This window comes from Carcharodon carcharias, chromosome 14 (assembly GCF_017639515.1).
Source record: "Carcharodon carcharias isolate sCarCar2 chromosome 14, sCarCar2.pri, whole genome shotgun sequence".
NCBI lineage: Eukaryota > Metazoa > Chordata > Chondrichthyes > Lamniformes > Lamnidae > Carcharodon > Carcharodon carcharias.
The window spans coordinates 122,721,998-122,742,919 of record NC_054480.1 but is presented as its reverse complement, the minus strand read 5'-3'; the positions used below and the strand labels follow the sequence as shown (position 1 = coordinate 122,742,919).

Genomic DNA, 20,922 nt, shown 5'->3' with positions numbered 1-20,922 from the left:
TAATTAGCCCTCAGATTCACCTGCACTCAGCCCTCAAACTCAGCCCTCACACTCACTTACACTCAGCCCTCACCCTCATTCACACTCAACCCTCACCCCAAACACTCTCTTACACTCAGCTCTCGCAATCATTCACACTCAGCCTTCACCCTCACTTACACACAGCCTTCACTCTCACTCATGCTCAGCCCTCACACCCCAACCTCACACTCACTTACACTCAGCACAAACCTTCATTTACATTCGGAACTCACCCTCAATCACACTCAGCCTTCACACTCACTTACACTCAGCCCTCACCCTCATTCATACTCAACCCTCACCCCAAACACTCTCTTAAACTCAGCTCTCGCAATCATTCATACTCAGCCCTCACACTCACTTACACTCAGCCCTCACCCTCATTCACACACAACCCTCACCACAAACACTCTCTTACACTCAGCTCTCGCAATCATTCATACTCAGCCCACACACTCACTTACACACAGCCATCACTCTCTCACGCTCAGCCCTCACACCCCAACCTCACACTCACTTACACTCAGCACAAACCTACATTTACATTCAGAACTCACCCTCAATCACACTCAGCCCTCACACTCACTCACAGTCAACCCGTCACTCACAATCAGCCCTCACAATTACTCACACTAAGCCTACACACATCAGCCCTCACGCTCAGCCTTCACACTCACTTACCCTCAGCCCTCACACTCACTTACACACAGCCTTTACACTCACTGACATACAGCCCACACACTCACCTACACTCAGCCCTCACACTCACTCACACTCACACCTCAAACTCACTCACATTTGCCCCTCAGACTCACTTGCAATCATCCCTCACATTCACTTACACTCAGCCCTCACAATCACTCACTTGCAACGCTCACAATCACTCACACGCAGCCCTCAGGCTCACTTACACACAGCCCTCACCCTCACTTACACTCAGCCCTCACCCTCACTCACACCTAGCCTTCACACTCATCCCTCATGCTCGCTTACACTCAGCCTGCACACAGACTCACACTCAGCCCTCACACTCACCCCTCACACTCATTAGACCCAGCCGTCACACTCACTCACTCTCAACCCTCACACTCACTCACGCCAAGCCCTCACACTCAGCACTTACACTCACTCACAATCAGCCCTCACACTCAGCCCTCACACTCACCCCTCACACTCATTAGACCCAGCCGTCACACTCATTCACTCTCAACCCTCACACTCACTCACGCCAAGCCCTCACACTCAGCACTTACACTCACTCACACTCAGCCCTCACACTCACTCACACTCACACCTCAAACACACACATTTAGCTCTCAGACTCACTTGCATTCAGCCCTCATATTCACTTACACTCAGCCCTCACAATCACTCACATGCAGCGCTCATAATCACTCACATGCAGTGCTCACAATCACTCACACTCAGCCCTCACACTCTTTCACACTCACACCTCAATCACACTCACATTTAGCCCTCAGAGTCACCTGCCTTCAGCCCTCACATTCACTTACACTCAGCCCTCACAATCACTCACATGCAGCGCTCACAATCACTCACATGCAGCGCTCACAATCACTCACACTTAGCCCTCAGGCTCACTTACGCTCAGCCCTCACACTCACTCACACTCAGCTCTCACACTCACCCCTCATGCTCACTTACACTCAGCCCTCACACTCACTCACACAACCCTCACTCACACTCACTCACACTTAGCCCTCACACTCAGCATACGCACTCACTTACAATCAGCCCTCATGCTCACTTTGACTCTGCCCTCACACTCACTCACTCTCAACTCTCACTCACACTCAGCCCTCACACTTAACACTCACACTCACTTGCACTCAGCCCTCATGCTCACTTACACTCAGCCTTCACTCTCATTGACACTAAGTACTCAACCTCACCCCACACAATCACACTAAACCCTCACTCCCATTCAGCCCTCACACTCACTTAGCCCTCAGACCCAGCACTCACACTCATTTACACTCAGCCTTCACGCTCACTTTGACTCTGCCCTCATACTCACTCACATTCAGAACTCACACTCACTCACACTCAGTCACAGTCAACCCTCGCGCTCATTTACACTCAGCCCACACACACAGCCCTCACACTCACTTACACTCAGCCCACACAGTCACTCACACTCAGCCCTCACACTCACTCACACTCAGCCCTCACTCAGGCTCAGCCCTCCCACACACTCACACTCAACCCTCCCACTCAGCCCTCAATCTCACTCACACTCAGCACTCACACTCACTTACACTCAGCCCTCACACTCACTCACACTCAGCCCTCACTTAGTCACACTCAACCCTCACAATCAGCAGTCACGCTCATATACACTTAGCCCACACACTCAGCCCTCACACTCACACTCACACTCAGCCCTCACATTAACCCCTCACCCACACTTAAACTGAGCTCTCACACTCACTTAAACTAAGCCCACAGTCACTCACACTTAGCCCTCACACTCACTAACACTCCGCCCTCACTCACGATTAGCCCTCACTCATGCTCAGCCCCCACATACACTCACACTTAGCCCACACACTCAGCACTCACTTACACTCAGCCTTCACCCTCATTTAAACTCAGCTGTCACACCCTCTCATGCTCAGCCCTCACACTCACTGATAAACATCCGCACTCTCACCTACAATCAGCCTTCACACTCAGTTCATGCTCTCACTCACACTTAGCCCTCAACCTCACTTACACTCAGCCCTCACAATCACACACTTGCAGCACTCACAATCACTCACACTCAGCCCTCAGGCTCACTTACACTCAGCCCTCACCCTCACTCACACTCAGCCCTCACACTCACCCCTCACACTCATTAAGACCCAGCCGTCACACTCACTCACTCTCAACCCTCACACTCACACACCTAGCCCTCACACTCAGCACTTACACTCATTCACAATCAGCCCTCACACTCACTCACACTCAGCCCTCACACTCTCTCACACTCACACCTCAAACACACTCATATTTAGCCCTCAGACTCACTTGCATTCAGCCTTCATATTCACTTACACTCAGCCCTCACAATCACTCACATGCAGCGCTCACAATCACTCAAATGCAGCGCTCACAATCACTCACATGCAGTGCTCACAATCACTCACACTCAGCCCTCACACTCTCTCACACTCACACCTCAAACACACTCACATAGAGCCCTCAGAATCACTTGCATTCAGCCCTCACATTCATTTACACTCAGCCCTCACAATCACTCACATGCAGCGCTCACAATCACACACTCAGCCATCAGCCTCACTTATGCTCAGCCCTCACCCTCACCCTCAGCCCTCACCCTCACTCACTCAGCCCTCACACTCACTTACACTCAGCCCTCACACTCACCCCTCACACTCATTTATACTCACCCCTCATACTCAATCTCAACCCCCACACTCACTCACACCTAGCCCTCAAACTCAGCACTTACACTCAATTACAATCAGCCCTCACACTCAGTCCTCACACTCACACTCAGCCCTCATGCTCACTCACACTCAACCCTCACTCCCACTCAGCCCTCACACTCACACTCAGCTCACACACACAGCACTCACACTCACTTACACTCAGCCCTCGTGCTCACCCACACTCAACCCTCACCCTCACTCACACTAAGCCCTCACACTCACCCCTCATGCTCACTTACACTCAGCCCTCACACTCACTTACACTCAGCCCGCACATTCACTCATGCTCAGCCCTCACACTCACTCACTCTCAGTCCTCAAACTCACTCACACTTAGACCGCAGATTCACGTGCACTCAGCCCTCAAACTCAGCCCTCACACTCACTTACACTCAGCCCTCACCCCCATTCGCACTCAACCCTCACCCCAAACACTCTCTTACACTCAGCTCTCGCAATCATTCACACTCAGCCTTAAACCTCACTTACACACAGCCATCACTCTCACTCATGCTCAGCCCTCACACCCCAACCTCACACTCACTTACACTCAGCACAAACCCTCATTTACATTCAGAACTCACCCTCAATCACACTCAGCCCTCACACTCACTTAAACTCTCAGCCCACACATTCGCTTACACTATTTCCTCATACTCACTCACAGTCAACCTGTCACTCACAATCAGCCCTCATGCTCAGCCTTCACACTCACTTACCCTCAGCCTTCACACTCACTTACATTCAGCCCCCGCACTCATTCACACCTACCCTCCCAGTCATTTCCACTCAGCCCTCACACTCACTCACTCTCAACCCTCACTCACACTCACTCATAGCTAGCCCTCACACTCAGCACTCACACTCACTTACAATAAGCCCTCACATTAACCCCTCACCCACACTTAAACTGAGCCCTCACACTCACTTAAACTCAGCCCACACAGTCACTCACACTCCGCCCTCACTCACGCTTAGCCCTCACTCACGCTCAGCCCCCACATACACTCACACTTAGTCCTCACACTCAGCACTCACTTACACTCAGCCTTCACCCTCATTTAAACTCAGCCATCACACCCTCTCATGCTCAGCCCTCACACTCACTGATAAACATCCGCACTCTCACCTACAATCAGCCTTCACACTCAGTTCATGCGCTCACTCACACTTAGCCCTCAACCTCACTTTCACTCAGCCCTCACACCTGTCATACTCAGTCCTCACATTCACTCACACACAGCTCTCACATACACTCAGCCCTCACACTCATTTACGCTCATCCCTCACATTCACTCATACTGAGCCCTCACCCTCACTTATGCTCAGCCCTCACACTCACATACACTCAGCTCTCACACTCACTCACACTCAGCCCTCACACTCACTCATACTCAGCCCTCACCCTCACTTATGCTCAGCCCTCACACTCACATACATTCAGCTCTCACACTCACTCACACTCAGCCCTCACACTCACTCACACTCAGCCACGCTAAGCCCTCATGCTCACTCACACTTAACCCTCACACTCAATTCGACTCAGTCCTCACACTCACTCATAATCTACTCACTCCCACTCAGCCCTCATACTCAGCCCTCACCCTCACTTACACACAGCCTTCACTCTCACTCATGCTCAGCCCTCACACCCCAACCTCACACTCACTTACACTCAGCACAAACCCTCATTTACATTCAGAACTCACCCTCAATCACACTCAGCCCTCACACTCAATTAAACTCTCAGCCCACACATTCACTTACACTCAGCCTTCACACTCATGGACACTAAGCCCTCACCCTCACCCTCAGCCCACACTCTCACTTACACTCAGCCCCCACAATCATTCACACTCAGCCTTCACTCTCACTTACACTAAGCCCTCACACTCACTCATGCTCAGCCCTCACACTCACATACACTCTGCCCTCACACTCACTCATGTTCAGCCTTCAAACCCAACCCTCACACTCACTTACACTCAGTACTCACCCTCACTTGCATTCAGAACTCACCCTCACTCATACGCAGCCCTCAAACCCATTAAACTCAGCCCGCACATTCGCTTACACTCAGCCCTCATACTCACTCACACTCAACCCTCACACTCTCCCACACTCAGCCCTCACCCTCATTCGCACTCAACCCTCACCCCAAACACTCTCTTACACTCAGTTCTCGCAATCATTCATAATCAGACCTCACCCTCACTTACACACAGCCTTCACTCTCACTCATGCTCAGCCCTCACACCCCAACCTCACACTCACTTACACTCAGCACAAACCCTCATTTACATTCAGAACTCACCCTCAATCACACTCAGCCCTCACACTCACTTAAACTCTCAGCCCACACATTCACTTACACTCAGTCCTCACACTCACTCACAGTCAACCCATCACTCACAATCAGCCCTCACACTTACTCACACTAAGCCTACGCACATCAGCCCTCATGCTCAGCCTTCACACTCACTTACCCTCAGCCCTCACACTCACTTACACACAGCCTTTACACTCACTGACATTCAGCCCACATACTCACCTACACTCAGCCCTCACACTCACTCACGCTCAGACCTCAAACTCACTCACATTTAGCCTCAGATTCACCTGCACTCAGCCCTCACTCTCACTTACACTCAGCCCTCACACTCATGGACATTAAGCCCTCACCCTCACCCTCAGCCCACACTCTCACTTACACTCAGCCCCCATAATCATTCACACTCAGCCTTCACCCTCACTTACACTCAGCCCACACACTCACTCATGTTCAGCCCTCAAACTCAACCCTCACACTCACTTACACTCAGTACTCACCCTCACTTGCATTCAGAACTCACCCTCACTCATACTCAGCCCTCAAACCCATTAAACTCAGCCCGCACATTCGCTTACACTCAGCCCTCACACTCACATACACTCAGCCCTCACATTCACTCACACTCAGCCCTCACACTCACATACACTCAGCCCTCACACTCACTCACACTCAGCCCTCACACTCACATACACTCAGCCCTCACACTCACTCACAGTCAGCCACGCTAAGCCCTCATGCTCACTCACTTCACCTTCACACTCAATTCGACTCAGCCCTCATACTCACTCACACTCTACTCACATAAACTCAGCCCTCATACTCACTCATACTCTGCTCACATAAACTCAGCCCTCATACTCACTCATACTCTATTCACATACACTCAGCCCTCATACTCAGCCCTCACACTCATTTACACTCAACCCTCACACTGAGCACTCACACTCACTTACACTCAGCCCTCACCCTCATTTAAACTCAGCTGTCACACTCTCTCATGCTCAGCCCTCACACTCACTGACAATCATCCACACAGTCACCTACAATCAACCCTCACACTGACTCACGCTCAGCCCTCAACCTCACTCATATTTAGCCATCAGATTCACTTGCACTCAGCCTTCACACACAAGCCTCACATTCACTTACATTCAGCACTCATACACACTCACACTCAGCACTCACACTCACTTACACTCAGCCCTCACACTCACTTACACTCAGCCCCCACCCTCAGCACTCACACTCACTTACACTCAGCCCTCACACTCACTTACACTCAGCCCCCACCCTCAGCCCTCACACTCACTTACTCTCAGCCCTCACTGAGCCTGCACACTCACTCACACTCAGCCCTCATGCTCAGCTCGCACACTCACTCACACTCAGCCCTCACACTCAGCCTTCACACTCACTTGCACTCAGCCCAAATGCTCACTTACACTCAGCTCTCACTCTCAATGACACTAAGTACTCAACCTCACCCACACACTCACATTCAACCCTCACTCCCACTCTGCCCTCACATTCACTCAGCCCTCAGACCCAGCACTCACACTCACACTCAGTCACAGTCAACCCTCACACTCACTTACACTCAGCCCACACTATCACTCACACTCAGCCCTCACACTCAGCCCTTACACTCACTCACACTCAGCCCTCACACAGGCTCAGCCCTCACACACACTCACACTCAACCCTCACACTCAGCCCTCAATCTCACTCACATTCAGCACTCACACTCACTTACACTCAGCCCTCACACTCACTCACACTCAGCCCTCTTACTTAGTCACACTCAACCATCACATTCAGCAGTCACGCTCATTTACACTCAGCCAAACACACTCAGCCCTCACACTCACTCACACTCAGCCCTTTTTCTTAGTCACACTCAACCATCACATTCAGCAGTCACGCTCATTTACACTCAGCCCACACACTCAGCCCTCACACTCATTCACACTCAGCCCTCACATTAACCCCTCACCCACACTTAAACTGAGCCCTCACACTCACTTAAACTCAGCCCACACAGTCACTCACACTCCGCCCTCACTCACGCTTAGCCCTCACTCACGCTCAGCCCCCACATACACTCACACTTAGCCCTCACACTCAGCACTCACTTACACTCAGCCTTCACCCTCATTTAAACTCAGCCATCACACCCTCTCATGCTCAGCCCTCACACTCACTGATAAACATCCGCACTCTCACCTACAATCAGCCTTCACACTCAGTTCATGCGCTCACTCACACTTAGCCCTCAACCTCACTTACACTCAGCCCTCACACCTGTCATACTCAGCCCTCACATTCACTCACACACAGCTCTCACATACACTCAGCCCTCACACTCATTTACGCTCATCCCTCACATTCACTCATACTCAGCCCTCACACTCACATACACTCAGCCCTCACACTCACTCACACTCAGCCCTCACACTCACTCATACTCAGCCCTCACCCTCACTTATGCTCAGCCCTCACACTCACATACATTCAGCTCTCACACTCACTCACACTCAGCCCTCACACTCACATACACTCAGCTCTCACACTCACTCACACTCAGCCCTCACACTCACTCACACTCAGCCACGCTAAGCCCTCATGCTCACTCACACTTAACCCTCACACTCAATTTGACTCAGTCCTCACACTCACTCATAATCTACTCACTCCCACTCACCCCTCATACTCAGCCCTCACACTCATTTACACTCAACCCTCATGCTCACCTCGCACACTCACTGACACTCAGCCCTCACACTCAGCCCTCACACTCACTTGCACTCAGTAAACACCTCACTTAAACACAGCCGTCACATTCTCTCACGCTCAGCCCTCACACTCATTGACAATCAGCCGCACACTCACTCACACTCAGCCCTCACACTATCTCACACTCACACCTCAAACTCACTCAAATTTGCCCCTCAGACTCACTTGCAATCATCCCTCACATTCACTTACACTCAGCCCTCACAATCACTCACATGCAGCGCTCATAATCACTCAGCCCTCAGGCTCACAATCACTCACACACATTTCTCACACTCACTTACTCTCAGCCCTCATGCTCACTCGCTCAACCCTCACACTCAATCACACTCAGCCCTCACACTCAGTCCTCTAACTCACTCACACTCACCCCTCATCCTCACTTACACTCAGCCTTCAAACTCACTTACACTCAGCCCTCAGACTCACTCACATACAGCTCTCACACTCACTTCTACTCAGCCCTCACACTCACTCACACTCAGCCCTAACACTCAACCTTCACACTCCGTTCATGCGCTCACTCACACTTAGCCTTCACCCTCACTTACGCTCAGCCCTCACACTCACCCATACTCAGCCCTCACACTATCTCACACTCACACATCAAACTCACTCACATTTGCCCCTCAGACTCACTTGCAATCATCCCTCATATTCACTCACACTCAGCCCTCACAATCACACACTTGCAGCACTCACAATCACTCACACTCAGCCCTCAGGCTCACTTACACTCAGCCCTCACCCTCACTCACACTCAGCCCTCACACTTACTCACACTAAGCCTTCACACTTCAGCCCTCACGCTCAGCCTTCACACTCACTTACCCTCAGCCCTCACACTCACTTACACTCAGCCTTTACACTCACTGACATACAGCCCACACACTCACCTACACTCAGCCCTTACACTCACTCATGCTCAGACCTCAAACTCACTCACATTTAGCCTCAGATTCACCTGCACTCAGCCCTCACTCTCACTTACACTCAGCCCTCACACTCATCCAACACTCTCACTTACACTCAGCCCCCACAATCATTCACACTCAGCCTTCACCCTCACTTACACTCAGCCCTCACACTCACTCATGCTCAGCCCTCACACTCACATGCACTCTGCCCTCACACTCACTCATGTTCAGCCCTCAAACTCAACCCTCACACTCACTTACACTCAGTACTCACCCTCACTTACATTCAGAACTCACCCTCACTCATACTGAACCCTCAAACCCACTTACACTCAGCCCGCACATTCACTTACACTCAGCCCGTGCACTCATTCACACCTACCCTCCCACTCATTTACACTCAGCCCTCACACTCACTTAAACTCTCAGCCCACACATTCACTTACACTCAGTCCTCACACTCACTCACAGTCAACCCGTCACTCACAATCAGCCCTCACACTTACTCACACTAAGCCTACTCACATCAGCCCTCACGCTCATGCTTCACACTCACTTACCCTCAGCCCTCACACTCACTTACACTCAGCCTTTACACTCACTGACATTCAGCCCACACACTCACCTACACTTAGCCCTCACACTCACTCACGCTCAGACCTCAAACTCACTCACATTTAGCCTCAGATTCACCTGCACTCAGCCCTCACTCTCACTTACACTCAGCCCTCACACTCATGGACATTAAGCCCTCACCCTCACCCTCAGCCCACACTCTCACTTACACTCAGCCCCCACAATCCTTCACACTCAGCCTTCACCCTCACTTACACTCAGCCCTCACACTCACTCATGCTCAGCCCTCACACTCACATGCACTCTGCCCTCACACTCACTCATGTTCAGCCCTCAAACTCAACCCTCACACTCACACTCAGTACTCACCCTCACTTACATTCAGAACTCACCCTCACTCATACTCAGCCCTCAAACCCATTAAACTCAGCCCGCACATTCGCTTACACTCAGCCCTCATACTCACTCACACTCAGCCCTCACACTCTCCCACACTCAGCACTCACACTCATTGACAATCAGCCGCACACTCACCTATACTCAGTGCTCAGACTCTCTCACACTCACACATCAAACTCACTCACTTTTAGCCCTCAGCTCACTTGCACTCAGCCCTCACATTCACTTACACTCAGCCCGCGCACTCACTCACATGCAGCGCTCACAATCACTCACACTGAGCCCTCAGGCTCACTTACGCTCAGTCCTCACACTCACTCACACTCAGCCCTCACACTCACCCCTCATGCTCACTTACACTCAGCCCTCACATTCACTTACACTCAGCCCGCGCACTCACTCACATGCAGCACTCACAATCACTCACACTGAGCCCTCAGGCTCACTTACGCTCAGTCCTCACACTCACTCACACTCAGCCCTCACACTCACACCTCATGCTCACTTACACTCAGCCCTCACATTCACTTACGCTCAGCCCTCACACTCAGCACTCACACTCACTTACACTCAGCCCTCACACTCACTCACACTCAGCCCTCACACTTAGTCACACTCAACCATCACATTCAGCAGTCACGCTCATTTACACTCAGCCCACACACTCAGCCCTCACACTCACTCACACTCAGCCCTCACATTAACCCCTCACCCACACTTAAACTGAGCCCTCACACTCACTTAAACTCAGCCCACACCATCACTCACACTCAGCCCTCACACTCACTCACACTCCGCCCTCACTCACGCTTAGTCCCCACATACACTCACACTTAGCCCTCACACTCAGCACTCACTTACACTCAGCTTTCACCCTCATTTAAACTCAGCCGTCACACCCTCTCATGCTCAGCCCTCACACTCACTGATAAACATCTGCATTCTCACCTACAATCAGCCTTCACACTCAGTTCATGCGCTCACTCACACTCAGCCCTCACCCTCACTTACACTCAGCCCTCACACTCACTTACACTCAGCCCTCACACCTGTCATACTCAGCCCTCACATTCACTCACACACAGCTCTCACATACACTCAGCCCTCACACTCACTTACACTCAGCCCTCACATTCACTCACACTCAGCTCTCACATACACTCAGCCCTCACACTCATTTACACTCATCCCTCACCCTCACTTACGCTCAGCCTTCACACTCACTCACACTCAGCACTCACACTCACATACACTCAGCCCTCACACTCACATACACTCAGCCCTCACACTCACTCACACTCAGCCCTCACACTCACATACACTCAGCCCTCACACTCACTCACACTCAGCCACGCTAAGCCCTCACACTCACTCACACTTTACCCTCACACTCAATTCGACTCAGTCCTCATACTCACTCATACTCTACTCACATACACTCAGCCCTCATACTCAGCCCTCACACTCACTTACACTCAGCCCTCACCCTCATTTAAACTCAGCTGTCACACTCTCTCATGCTCAGCCCTCACACTCACTGACAATCATCCACACAGTCACCTACAATCAACCCTCACACTCACTCAAGCTCAGCCCTCAACCTCACTCATATTTAGCCATCAGATTCACTTGCACTCAGCCTTCACACACAAGCCTCACATTCACTTACATTCAGCACTCACACACACTCACACTCAGCACTCACACTCACTTACTCTCAGCCCTCACACTGAGCCTGCACACTCACTCACACTCAGACCTCACGCTCAGCCCGCACACTCACTCACGCTCAGCCCGCACACTCACTCACACTCAGCCCTCACACTCAGCCCTCACACTCACTGATAAACATCCGCATTCTCACCTACAATCAGCCTTCACACTCAGTTCATGCGCTCACGCACACTTAGCCCTCACCCTCACTTACGCTCAGCCCTCAACCTCACTTACACTCAGCCCTCACCCTCACTTACGCTCATCCCTCACAATCACTCACACTCAGTCCTCACACTCACATACACTCAGCCCTCACATTCAGCCCTAACACTCAACATTCACACTCCGTTCCTGCGCTTACTCACACTTAGCCCTCACCCTCACTTACACTCAGCCCTCACACTCACACTCAGCTCTCACACTCACCCCTCATGCTCACTTACACTCAGCCCTCACACCTGTCATACTCAGCCCTCACATTCACTCACACACAGCTCTCACATACACTCAGCCCTCACACTCATTTACACTCAGCCCTCACCCTCACTTACACTCAGCCCTCACAATCACTCACACTCAGCCCTCACACTCACTCACACTCAGCCCTCACAACCAGCCCTCACACTCACTTACACTCAGCCCTCACACTCAACCACGCTAAGCTCTCATGCTCACTCACCCTCAGCCCTCATGCTCACTCACATTCAGCCCTCACACTCACACTCAGCCCTCACACTCAACTATGTTAAACCCTCACACTCATGTATACTCAGCCCTCACACTGAATTATACTCAGCCCTCACTCACACTCAGCCCTCACTCACACTCAGCCCTCACACTCACTTTCGCATTGCCCTCACACTCACTTACACTCAGCCCTCACTCTCACTCATATTGAGCCCTCACACTCACTCACTCTCAGCCCTTACCCTCACACTCAGCCCTCACACTCAGCCCTGATTCTCATTCACACTCAGCCCTCACACTCACCCTCACCCTCACATTCAGCCTCACACTCAGCCCTGATACTCACTCACACTCAAACACACTCAGCCCTCACACTCACCCTCAGCCCTCACCCTCACACTCAGCCCCCACACTCAGCCCTGATACTCACTCAACCTCAGCCCTCACCCTCAGCCCTGATACTCATTCACACTCAGCCCTCACACTCACCCTCAGCCCTCACCCTGACTTACACGAAGCCCTCACATACTAAACCCCTGACAGTGGGTTAGGTTTGATCCTGTAGTGGGACTGGGGTCTTGTTTCACTGCAGTGTGAGGGCTGAATGTGTGGGAGCTTGGGAAGATGAGGGGGCGTGGGGGGTTGGTGAGGGAGTTAGGAGCAATGGGGAAGTGAGTGTGGGGTGATGGGAGGGGTGAGGTGTGTGTGTGTGTGTGTGTGTGTGAGATACTATTAATCTGGAACTCCCTCACTCACTCACTCACTCTCTCTCTCTTTTCAGATTTGCATTGACATCAACGAGTGTGAGGATGGTGATAATGGCGGCTGTGATCCAAATTCGGACTGCATCAACATTCCAGTAAGAACAACAGCAATATCATTCTGTGCTCTGAACTTTACTGGGCCGGTTGGAGCAGAACAGCCCAGAAATCATTGAGAGAGCACTGGCAGTGAGCATTGAGGAGTCACGCTGAGCATGAGTGAGTGTGAGTGAGTATGAGTGAGTACAAGTGTGAGTGAGTATGTGTGTGAGTGTGAGTGAGTATGAGTGTGTGTGAGTATGTGTGAGTGAGTATTAGTGTGATTATGAGTGTGTGTGAGAGTGTGAGTAAATATGAGTGAGTATGAGTGTGTGAGTATGAGCATGTGAGTGTGTGAGTTTGAGTGTGAGTGAGTGTGTGGGTATGAGTGAGTATGAGTGTATGCATGTGTGTGTGAGTTTGAGTGTGAGTGAGTGTGAGTGGGTATGAATGAGTATGTGTGTGAGTATGAGTGTGAGTGAGTATACATGTGAGTGAGTGTGCAAGCTGAGTATGAGTGAGTGTGAGGGCTGAGTGTGATTATGAGTGAATGTGTGAGGGCAGAATGTGAGTGAGTGTGAGGACTAAGCGTGAGTCAGTGTGGGGACTGGGTGTGAGTGAGTATGAGGGCTGAGTATGTGAGGGCTGAGTGAGTGTAAGTGAGTGCATGAGGGCTGAGTGTGTGAGTCTCTGAGGGTTTTTTATGTGAGGGCTGAGAGTAAGTGAGAGTGAGGGCTGAGTGGGATCCTGAGTGTAAGAAGGCTGAGAGTGAGTGTGTGAGGGCTGACAGTAAGTCAGTATGAGTGAGTCTGTGAGGGTGTAGTGTGAGTGAGTGTGAGTCTGAGGGTTAGTGTGAGTGTAAGGGCTGATTTTGAATGAGTGTGATCTTGAGGGCTGAGTGTGAAGCCTGACTGTGAGTGTGAGTGAACCTGAGGGCTGAGTGTGAGTATGAGGGTTGAGTGTGAGGGGTGAGTATGTGTGTGTGTGTGTGTGTGTGTAACTGTGAGTATGAGGACTGAACATGAGTGTGAGGGCTGAGTGTGAGTGACTGTGAGGGCTGAGTGTGAGTGAGTGAGTGAGTGTGAGGGCTGAGTGTGAGTGAATGCGAGGGCTGAGTGTGAGAGCTGAGTGTGAGTGAGAGTGTGAGGGCTGAGTGTGAGTGAGTGAGGGCTGAGTGTGAGGGCTGAATGTGAGTGTGAGTGAGTGTGAGGGCTGAGTGTGAGTGTGAGTGTGAGGGCTGAGTGTGAGTGAGTGTGAGTGAGTGTGAGGGCATTTTCATGCTGAGCGTGAGACTTGTCCTCAGTGCCTGAGTGCCGGGTCAATGAGCCAGAGTCCCTGCTCCAGGTCAGTGACTCCAGCTGGTGAGTTGCGGGTTGGACGAGGACAAGTTCAGACTGGACTGTGACGCACACATGGTTGAATAACCTGCCATGGCTCAGAGTCTAGCCCCATGCTGGGTAAATAATCACGTGTGCAAAGCTTGTATTGGGCTCTGGCTGCTGAAGAGAGGAGCAAAGTGCCTCAGGGCATAAAGAATGAATCAAAGACGGACAAAAAGGGCTGAATTTTCACAGCCCTGTGGGGATGGAGGGTGGAGACAAAGCTGTGGTGAGGGGGCTGGGAGCAAGGGGAGGGAGAATTGGAAGAATGTAATGAATAAGATGGCTTTCCAACATACTTCAGCTGCAGGGTGAATTTCCCAGTTGCAGCAAGGAGTGGGAATGGGGTTCTGGGGCCAAGGGGGGTGGTCTGCAGGTAGCAGGCATCCGATTGAGATTGTTAAGGGGGGGAGTAGGGGATCATTAACAATTATTTTGCACAGGTAGCAGAGCTTTTGAGGCCCATGAACTGCAATGAGGAAAGAGCAGAGAGTGCAAAAGATAAAGCTGAAGTATTTGCTACAATCTTCAGCCAGAAGTGCCGAGTGGATGATCCATCTTGTCCTCCTCCGGAGGTCCCCAGCATCACAGATGCCAGTCTTCAGCCAATTTGATTCATTCCACATGATGTCAAGAAACAGCTGAAGGCACTGGATACTGCAAAGGCTATGGGCCCTGGCATTCCGGCAATAGGACTGAAGACTTGTGCTCCAGCTGTGAAGGTGACCACGTGGTAGGGATTGGGGTGGGGACATTTATGCTATCTCACAATCTGCTACTCATTGTTAAATAAGGCAGGTGATGGATGCCTTGTCTGTGGGGAGGGGCAAGGGGGGGTGGGGGGGGGCGGTGGCGGTGCAGGAGAGTATTGACGGTGCCAGACTGATAAGGCAAGTTGGACCAAATGGGCTGTAGCTTTGGCACTAGGATTCCCTCAGCTTCAGGAGGTCTGACTGCACCAGACGTGTGGCCATCAAGGCTCCTCAGAGCAATCCAGACAATGTCACCAATAGGGAGGGGGTTCTATTCTGTCCATGTGCAGATCATGTGCAACCAATGCAAAAGAATCCTTCAAATGTGTTAGATATGCTGACATGACATTCCCAGGCAGCTGAATTATTCACTGCAATAGATAGTCTTTGTGGATAAATCCTGGGTGACAAGGGGCTCTGAAGACATTGCTGCTAGCATCACTGCTAAGGTGGAAGAAACATTCAGTCACAGACATCCGACTATAAGGGCAACCATTTAGCAGGTAATTGACCTTCTGAAAATGGTCCTCAGGTATTTACACTGCTCTGGGGTTCCCTCCAACACTGACTCTCAAGGGTCTACTGTATCATAGTGATCTGCTGCTCTTTGCACAACCTGACCCAGCAGAGAGCAGTTAAACTGGTGCAGGATCGTTCACTTTAGTGTTGCTTTCTCCTCAGATGAGGAGAATAAACGGAAAGTGTATCCAGATGCCGTGCACAGTAGATGCTGAGGCTGCATTGCAGCGAAAACCTCATCCACATTACACCCAGCTGAGTCTCCCCATCAGCCAGTTTTTTTGCTTATTCTTTCAAGGGATGTGGGCATCTCTGGTTAGGCCAGCATTTGTTGCCCATCCCTAACTGCCCTTGAATTGTATTGCTTGTCACACCATTTCAATCACATTACTGTGGGTCTGGAGTCACATGTAGGTCAGACCAGGTAAGGACGGCAGATTTCCTTCCCTAAAGGACCAGATGGGTTTTTACAACAATCAATCATATTTCATGGTCGCTATTACAGAGAATAGCCTTTCACCTTTCACAACTGCTTTATCCAATTCAGGGCTGTGGGGAGCCAGAGCCTATCCGACAGTCAATGGGTGCTAGGCAGCGTACACTTGAGACTCCACAAACATCCTGAGGGACAATTTACTGTAGCCAATTTACTGTAGCCAATCCACATCTCTGGACATTGGCAGGAAACTGGAGGCCTGGAGGAAACCCACACAGACACGGGGAGAACGTGTAAACTCCACACAGACACAGGGAGAACGTGCAAACTCCACACAGACACGGGGAGAACGTGTAAACTCCACACAGACACGGGGAGAACGTGTAAACTCCACACAGACACGGGGAGAACGTGTAAACTCCACACAGACACGGGGAGAACGTGTAAACTCCACACAGACACGGGGAGAACGTGTAAACTCCACACGACACGGGGAGAACATGTAAACTCCACACAGACACGGGGAGAATGTGCAAACTCCACACAGACAGGGGGAGAATGTGTAAACTTCACACAGACAAACATCCCAGGTCAGGATGTGCCAACCACTGCACCACCATGCCACTCTACTAGCTTCCCAATTCCAGATAATTAGTTGAATTTAAATCCCACCAGTTGCTGTGGTGGGATTTGAACCCCTGTACACAAAACATCAGCCTGGGCCTCAGGATTATTAGCCCAGTGACATTACCACCATGCCACCATCACCCCCTGAGTTACAGTACCACACACACACAGTACAAAACACACAGCACCAAGCATACAACATCATACATGCAGTACCAAACACAAACACCATACATACAGTACCAAACACGCAGTACCAAACACATAGTACCAAGCATACAACACCATACATACAGTACCATACACAGAGTACCAAACACGCAGTACCAAGCGCACTGATACAAACACACAGTTCCAAACATGCAGTACCATATTGTACCAAACACATAGTACCAAGCACACAGTACCATATGTACAGTACCATACATGCAGTACCATACACAGAACACCATACATACAGTACAAAACATGCAGTACCAACACACAGTACCAAGCACATAGTACCATGCACACAGTGCCACACACATTGTACCACACAGACAGTACCGAACAGAAAGTACCAAGCACACAGTACCACACACACTGTACCAAACACACAGCACCATACATACAGTACCACACACACAATACCAAACACAAAGTACCAAGTGCACAGTACCATGCACACAGTACCGAGCACACAGTGCCACACACATTGTACCATGCACACAGTACCAAACACAGTACTTAGCACACAGTACCACATACACAGTACCAAACACAAAGTACCAAGTGCACAGTACTATGCACACAATACCAAACAGACAGTACCATAACATGCAGTACCACACACACAGTACCAAGCACATAGTACCAAACACACAGTACCACATGCACAGTATCATATACACGGTACCAAATACAGGTGCCAAACACAGTACCATGTACACAGTACAAAACACACAGTACCATACATGCAGTACCATACACACAATATCATATACACAGTACCATATGCACAGTAGCATACACACAGTACCAAATAGTGTCAAACACACTGTACCATACACACAATATCATATACACAGTACCATACGCATAGTACCATACCCACAGTACCAAGCACACAGTACTATACTCATAGTGCCAAACACACAGTACCACATGCACAATTCCATGTACACAGTACCAGACATAGTACCACACGCATAGTACCACATGCACAAAACCATGTGCACAGTGCCAAACACACAGTACCATATACGCAGTACCATACACACAATGCCCCACACGCAGTACCATACACATGAAATAAAGGCAATAGTGTGAGACCCCTTGTGCATTAATGATTTTGTTTCTAGCTGCTACTACACTATACTCCCCTGTGCATGGAGCTGATGTAGAGCCAGCCTGCTGGCCTTGCTGTTCTGGTGCTTCAGATACCCTGTGATGGACAACCTCTGGATTGTGGAGCTCTTGAGAGGCCCAGCACAGACTGAGACACCAGCATCTGTGGAGGGGTAGCCTCTGTCATCAGGGTAGGAAGCAGTGGTCGTCTCATGGTCAGAGGGGCTGAGGGGCCACCATCATAGCTGGGAGTCTTGTGATGAGCTCCCCTCTCTTTCAGCCATCCATACCTTGGCTCAAATCCACTGCTTACCAGGCGTGAACCGATACCTGGCTATGGCTGCAAGCATCTCTGAACCATCACCCTAATATAGCGCTCAACATTTAGAAGGGTGATGCCATTATGAGATTTGTGGAAGCCCCCTGTATCCACTTGATGCTCTGATGCATAAGTCACTCCATGTGGGTCACAACTTTCTCAATGGAGAGGCCATGCACTCATATGCCAGAGACAAAGACTCCAGTCATGCCATGGATGGACTTCTCCTTCCTACACGTGACAGTGAATGGTTTCTGAGAGACATCCACACATTTCCTGCTGCTGCTCGATAAGGAGCTGTTTTGCTGATGGCCGCCCAGGTCCAATACCTGTGTGGAGTTGAGCATTGTTGCACTTTTCCTTGTCCCTCCACTGGGGACTGACCACAGCTGTCACTGACTCTGTCACCCGCTCCTGCCTGTGTTTACCAAGTTCACTAACAGGTGCCACCTGTTCTGACCACACAACATGTCCCACAGGTAGAGGGTACCTGTACTGGTGAAGTGTGCGCTGGACTGATGTGTCAGATTGTGCTCTTCCTCTGAGGCCTCTTCTGGCTCCAATGCCCTCTGTGGTGCCACCCCCAATACTGCCTGTGGGAGAGACAAGAGTACGCATCACAATGTCCCTATGCTCCCTCTTCTGCCTACCTGTACATGCTGGAGCACAGAAGTGCCATCAAAAAGGCCATCAAGAAGGGTTTGTGTCTACCACCATTGCTTCTCTCACTCTCACTGGGTTCCACATCAGCCTCGCCCTCTGCGGCAATGAGCTTCTTTGTAAGGCCGACTGGTCTCCTCCTCCTGTCACCTGGGAATAGTACCTCTCTCCTTTCCCACACAACCCATGGGAACAGCTCCAGGGAAGCATCACTGAAACGTAGAGCGACCCTTCCTCAAACTGTAGCCATTCCTCCTTCTGCAGCCCATCTTTAGCCTCCTTTGTGCACCCAGTGAAGGCTGCAGACTGCTCTTTAAAGACGGTGTCCTTAATCTCACACCTGGCATTAACTCTGCCCGCCTCCCGTTATTGGTCAACTCCCCCAGCAGGCCTGCTGTTAATTGGTCACATTGCATAAGGTGCCCTCAGAGGTCCCGCCTTCCACACATGTGGACGAGTGAGCCAGAAATGACCCTGGCATCAGGATCTCAGTCCAAATGCCAAATCTGGCCCAAAAGTTTTAGTAATGGAAAGACTGGGCTATCTGGACAGCAATAGGGCAAGTCAATGCCAATCCAGTCTTCAGTTCTTTGCTTTGATGCCAACTAAGAAAGTTTCAAATTGTCCTTAGACTGGGATCCTGAGCTTTGACTTCAGGGAGACAGAAATCTCAACTTCCAATAGCTTTTCAATTAACCTGAGCTCCTGAGCAAGAAGAAATTCTCCTGTTGATATTCCAGGTGTTGACAACAAATATCCCTCTATTTACACAGGGAACATTCCAATGTGGCCCCTGCAAACCCGGATACATCAGAGATCAGAACCTGAGGTGTCGGCTGGAGAGGAGCTGTCCAAATGGAGCCTCAAACCCCTGCCATGAGAGAGCAGAGTGTCATGTGGGCCGAAATAACGAGATTGCTTGTGTTGTAAGAAAAGATGTCAAACAATTCTGAATCAAACAGGGGAGAGAGAGAGGGGCAGGGGAGAGCCTGAGAGGGTTGGGGGAGAGAGAGAGGAGGCAGGGGAGAGAGAGGGGCAGAAGAGAGATGGGGACGGGGAGAGACAGAGGGGGGAGGGCGAGGGAGAATGAGGCAGGGGAGAGAGAGAGGACCGGGGGAGAGAAAGGGTGCAGGGGGAGACAGAGGGGCCAGGAGACAGAGAGGACCAGGGGAGAGACAGAGACAGAGAGGGGCAGTGGGTGTCAG

The 20,922-nt window shown here is 50.9% G+C and overlaps 1 protein-coding gene across 1 annotated transcript in view; it reads left to right on the top strand.

Annotated features, from left to right (window-relative positions):
* The window catches only part of LOC121287107 (cartilage oligomeric matrix protein), a 116,752-nt gene that overhangs the window by 59,735 nt on the left and 36,095 nt on the right, over positions 1 to 20,922 (top strand). The window contains exons 6-7 of the mRNA XM_041204655.1: positions 13,681 to 13,758; positions 20,491 to 20,643. Of these exons, the coding sequence (XP_041060589.1) occupies positions 13,681 to 13,758; positions 20,491 to 20,643 (231 nt within the window). The remainder of the gene's footprint in view (positions 1 to 13,680; positions 13,759 to 20,490; positions 20,644 to 20,922) is intronic.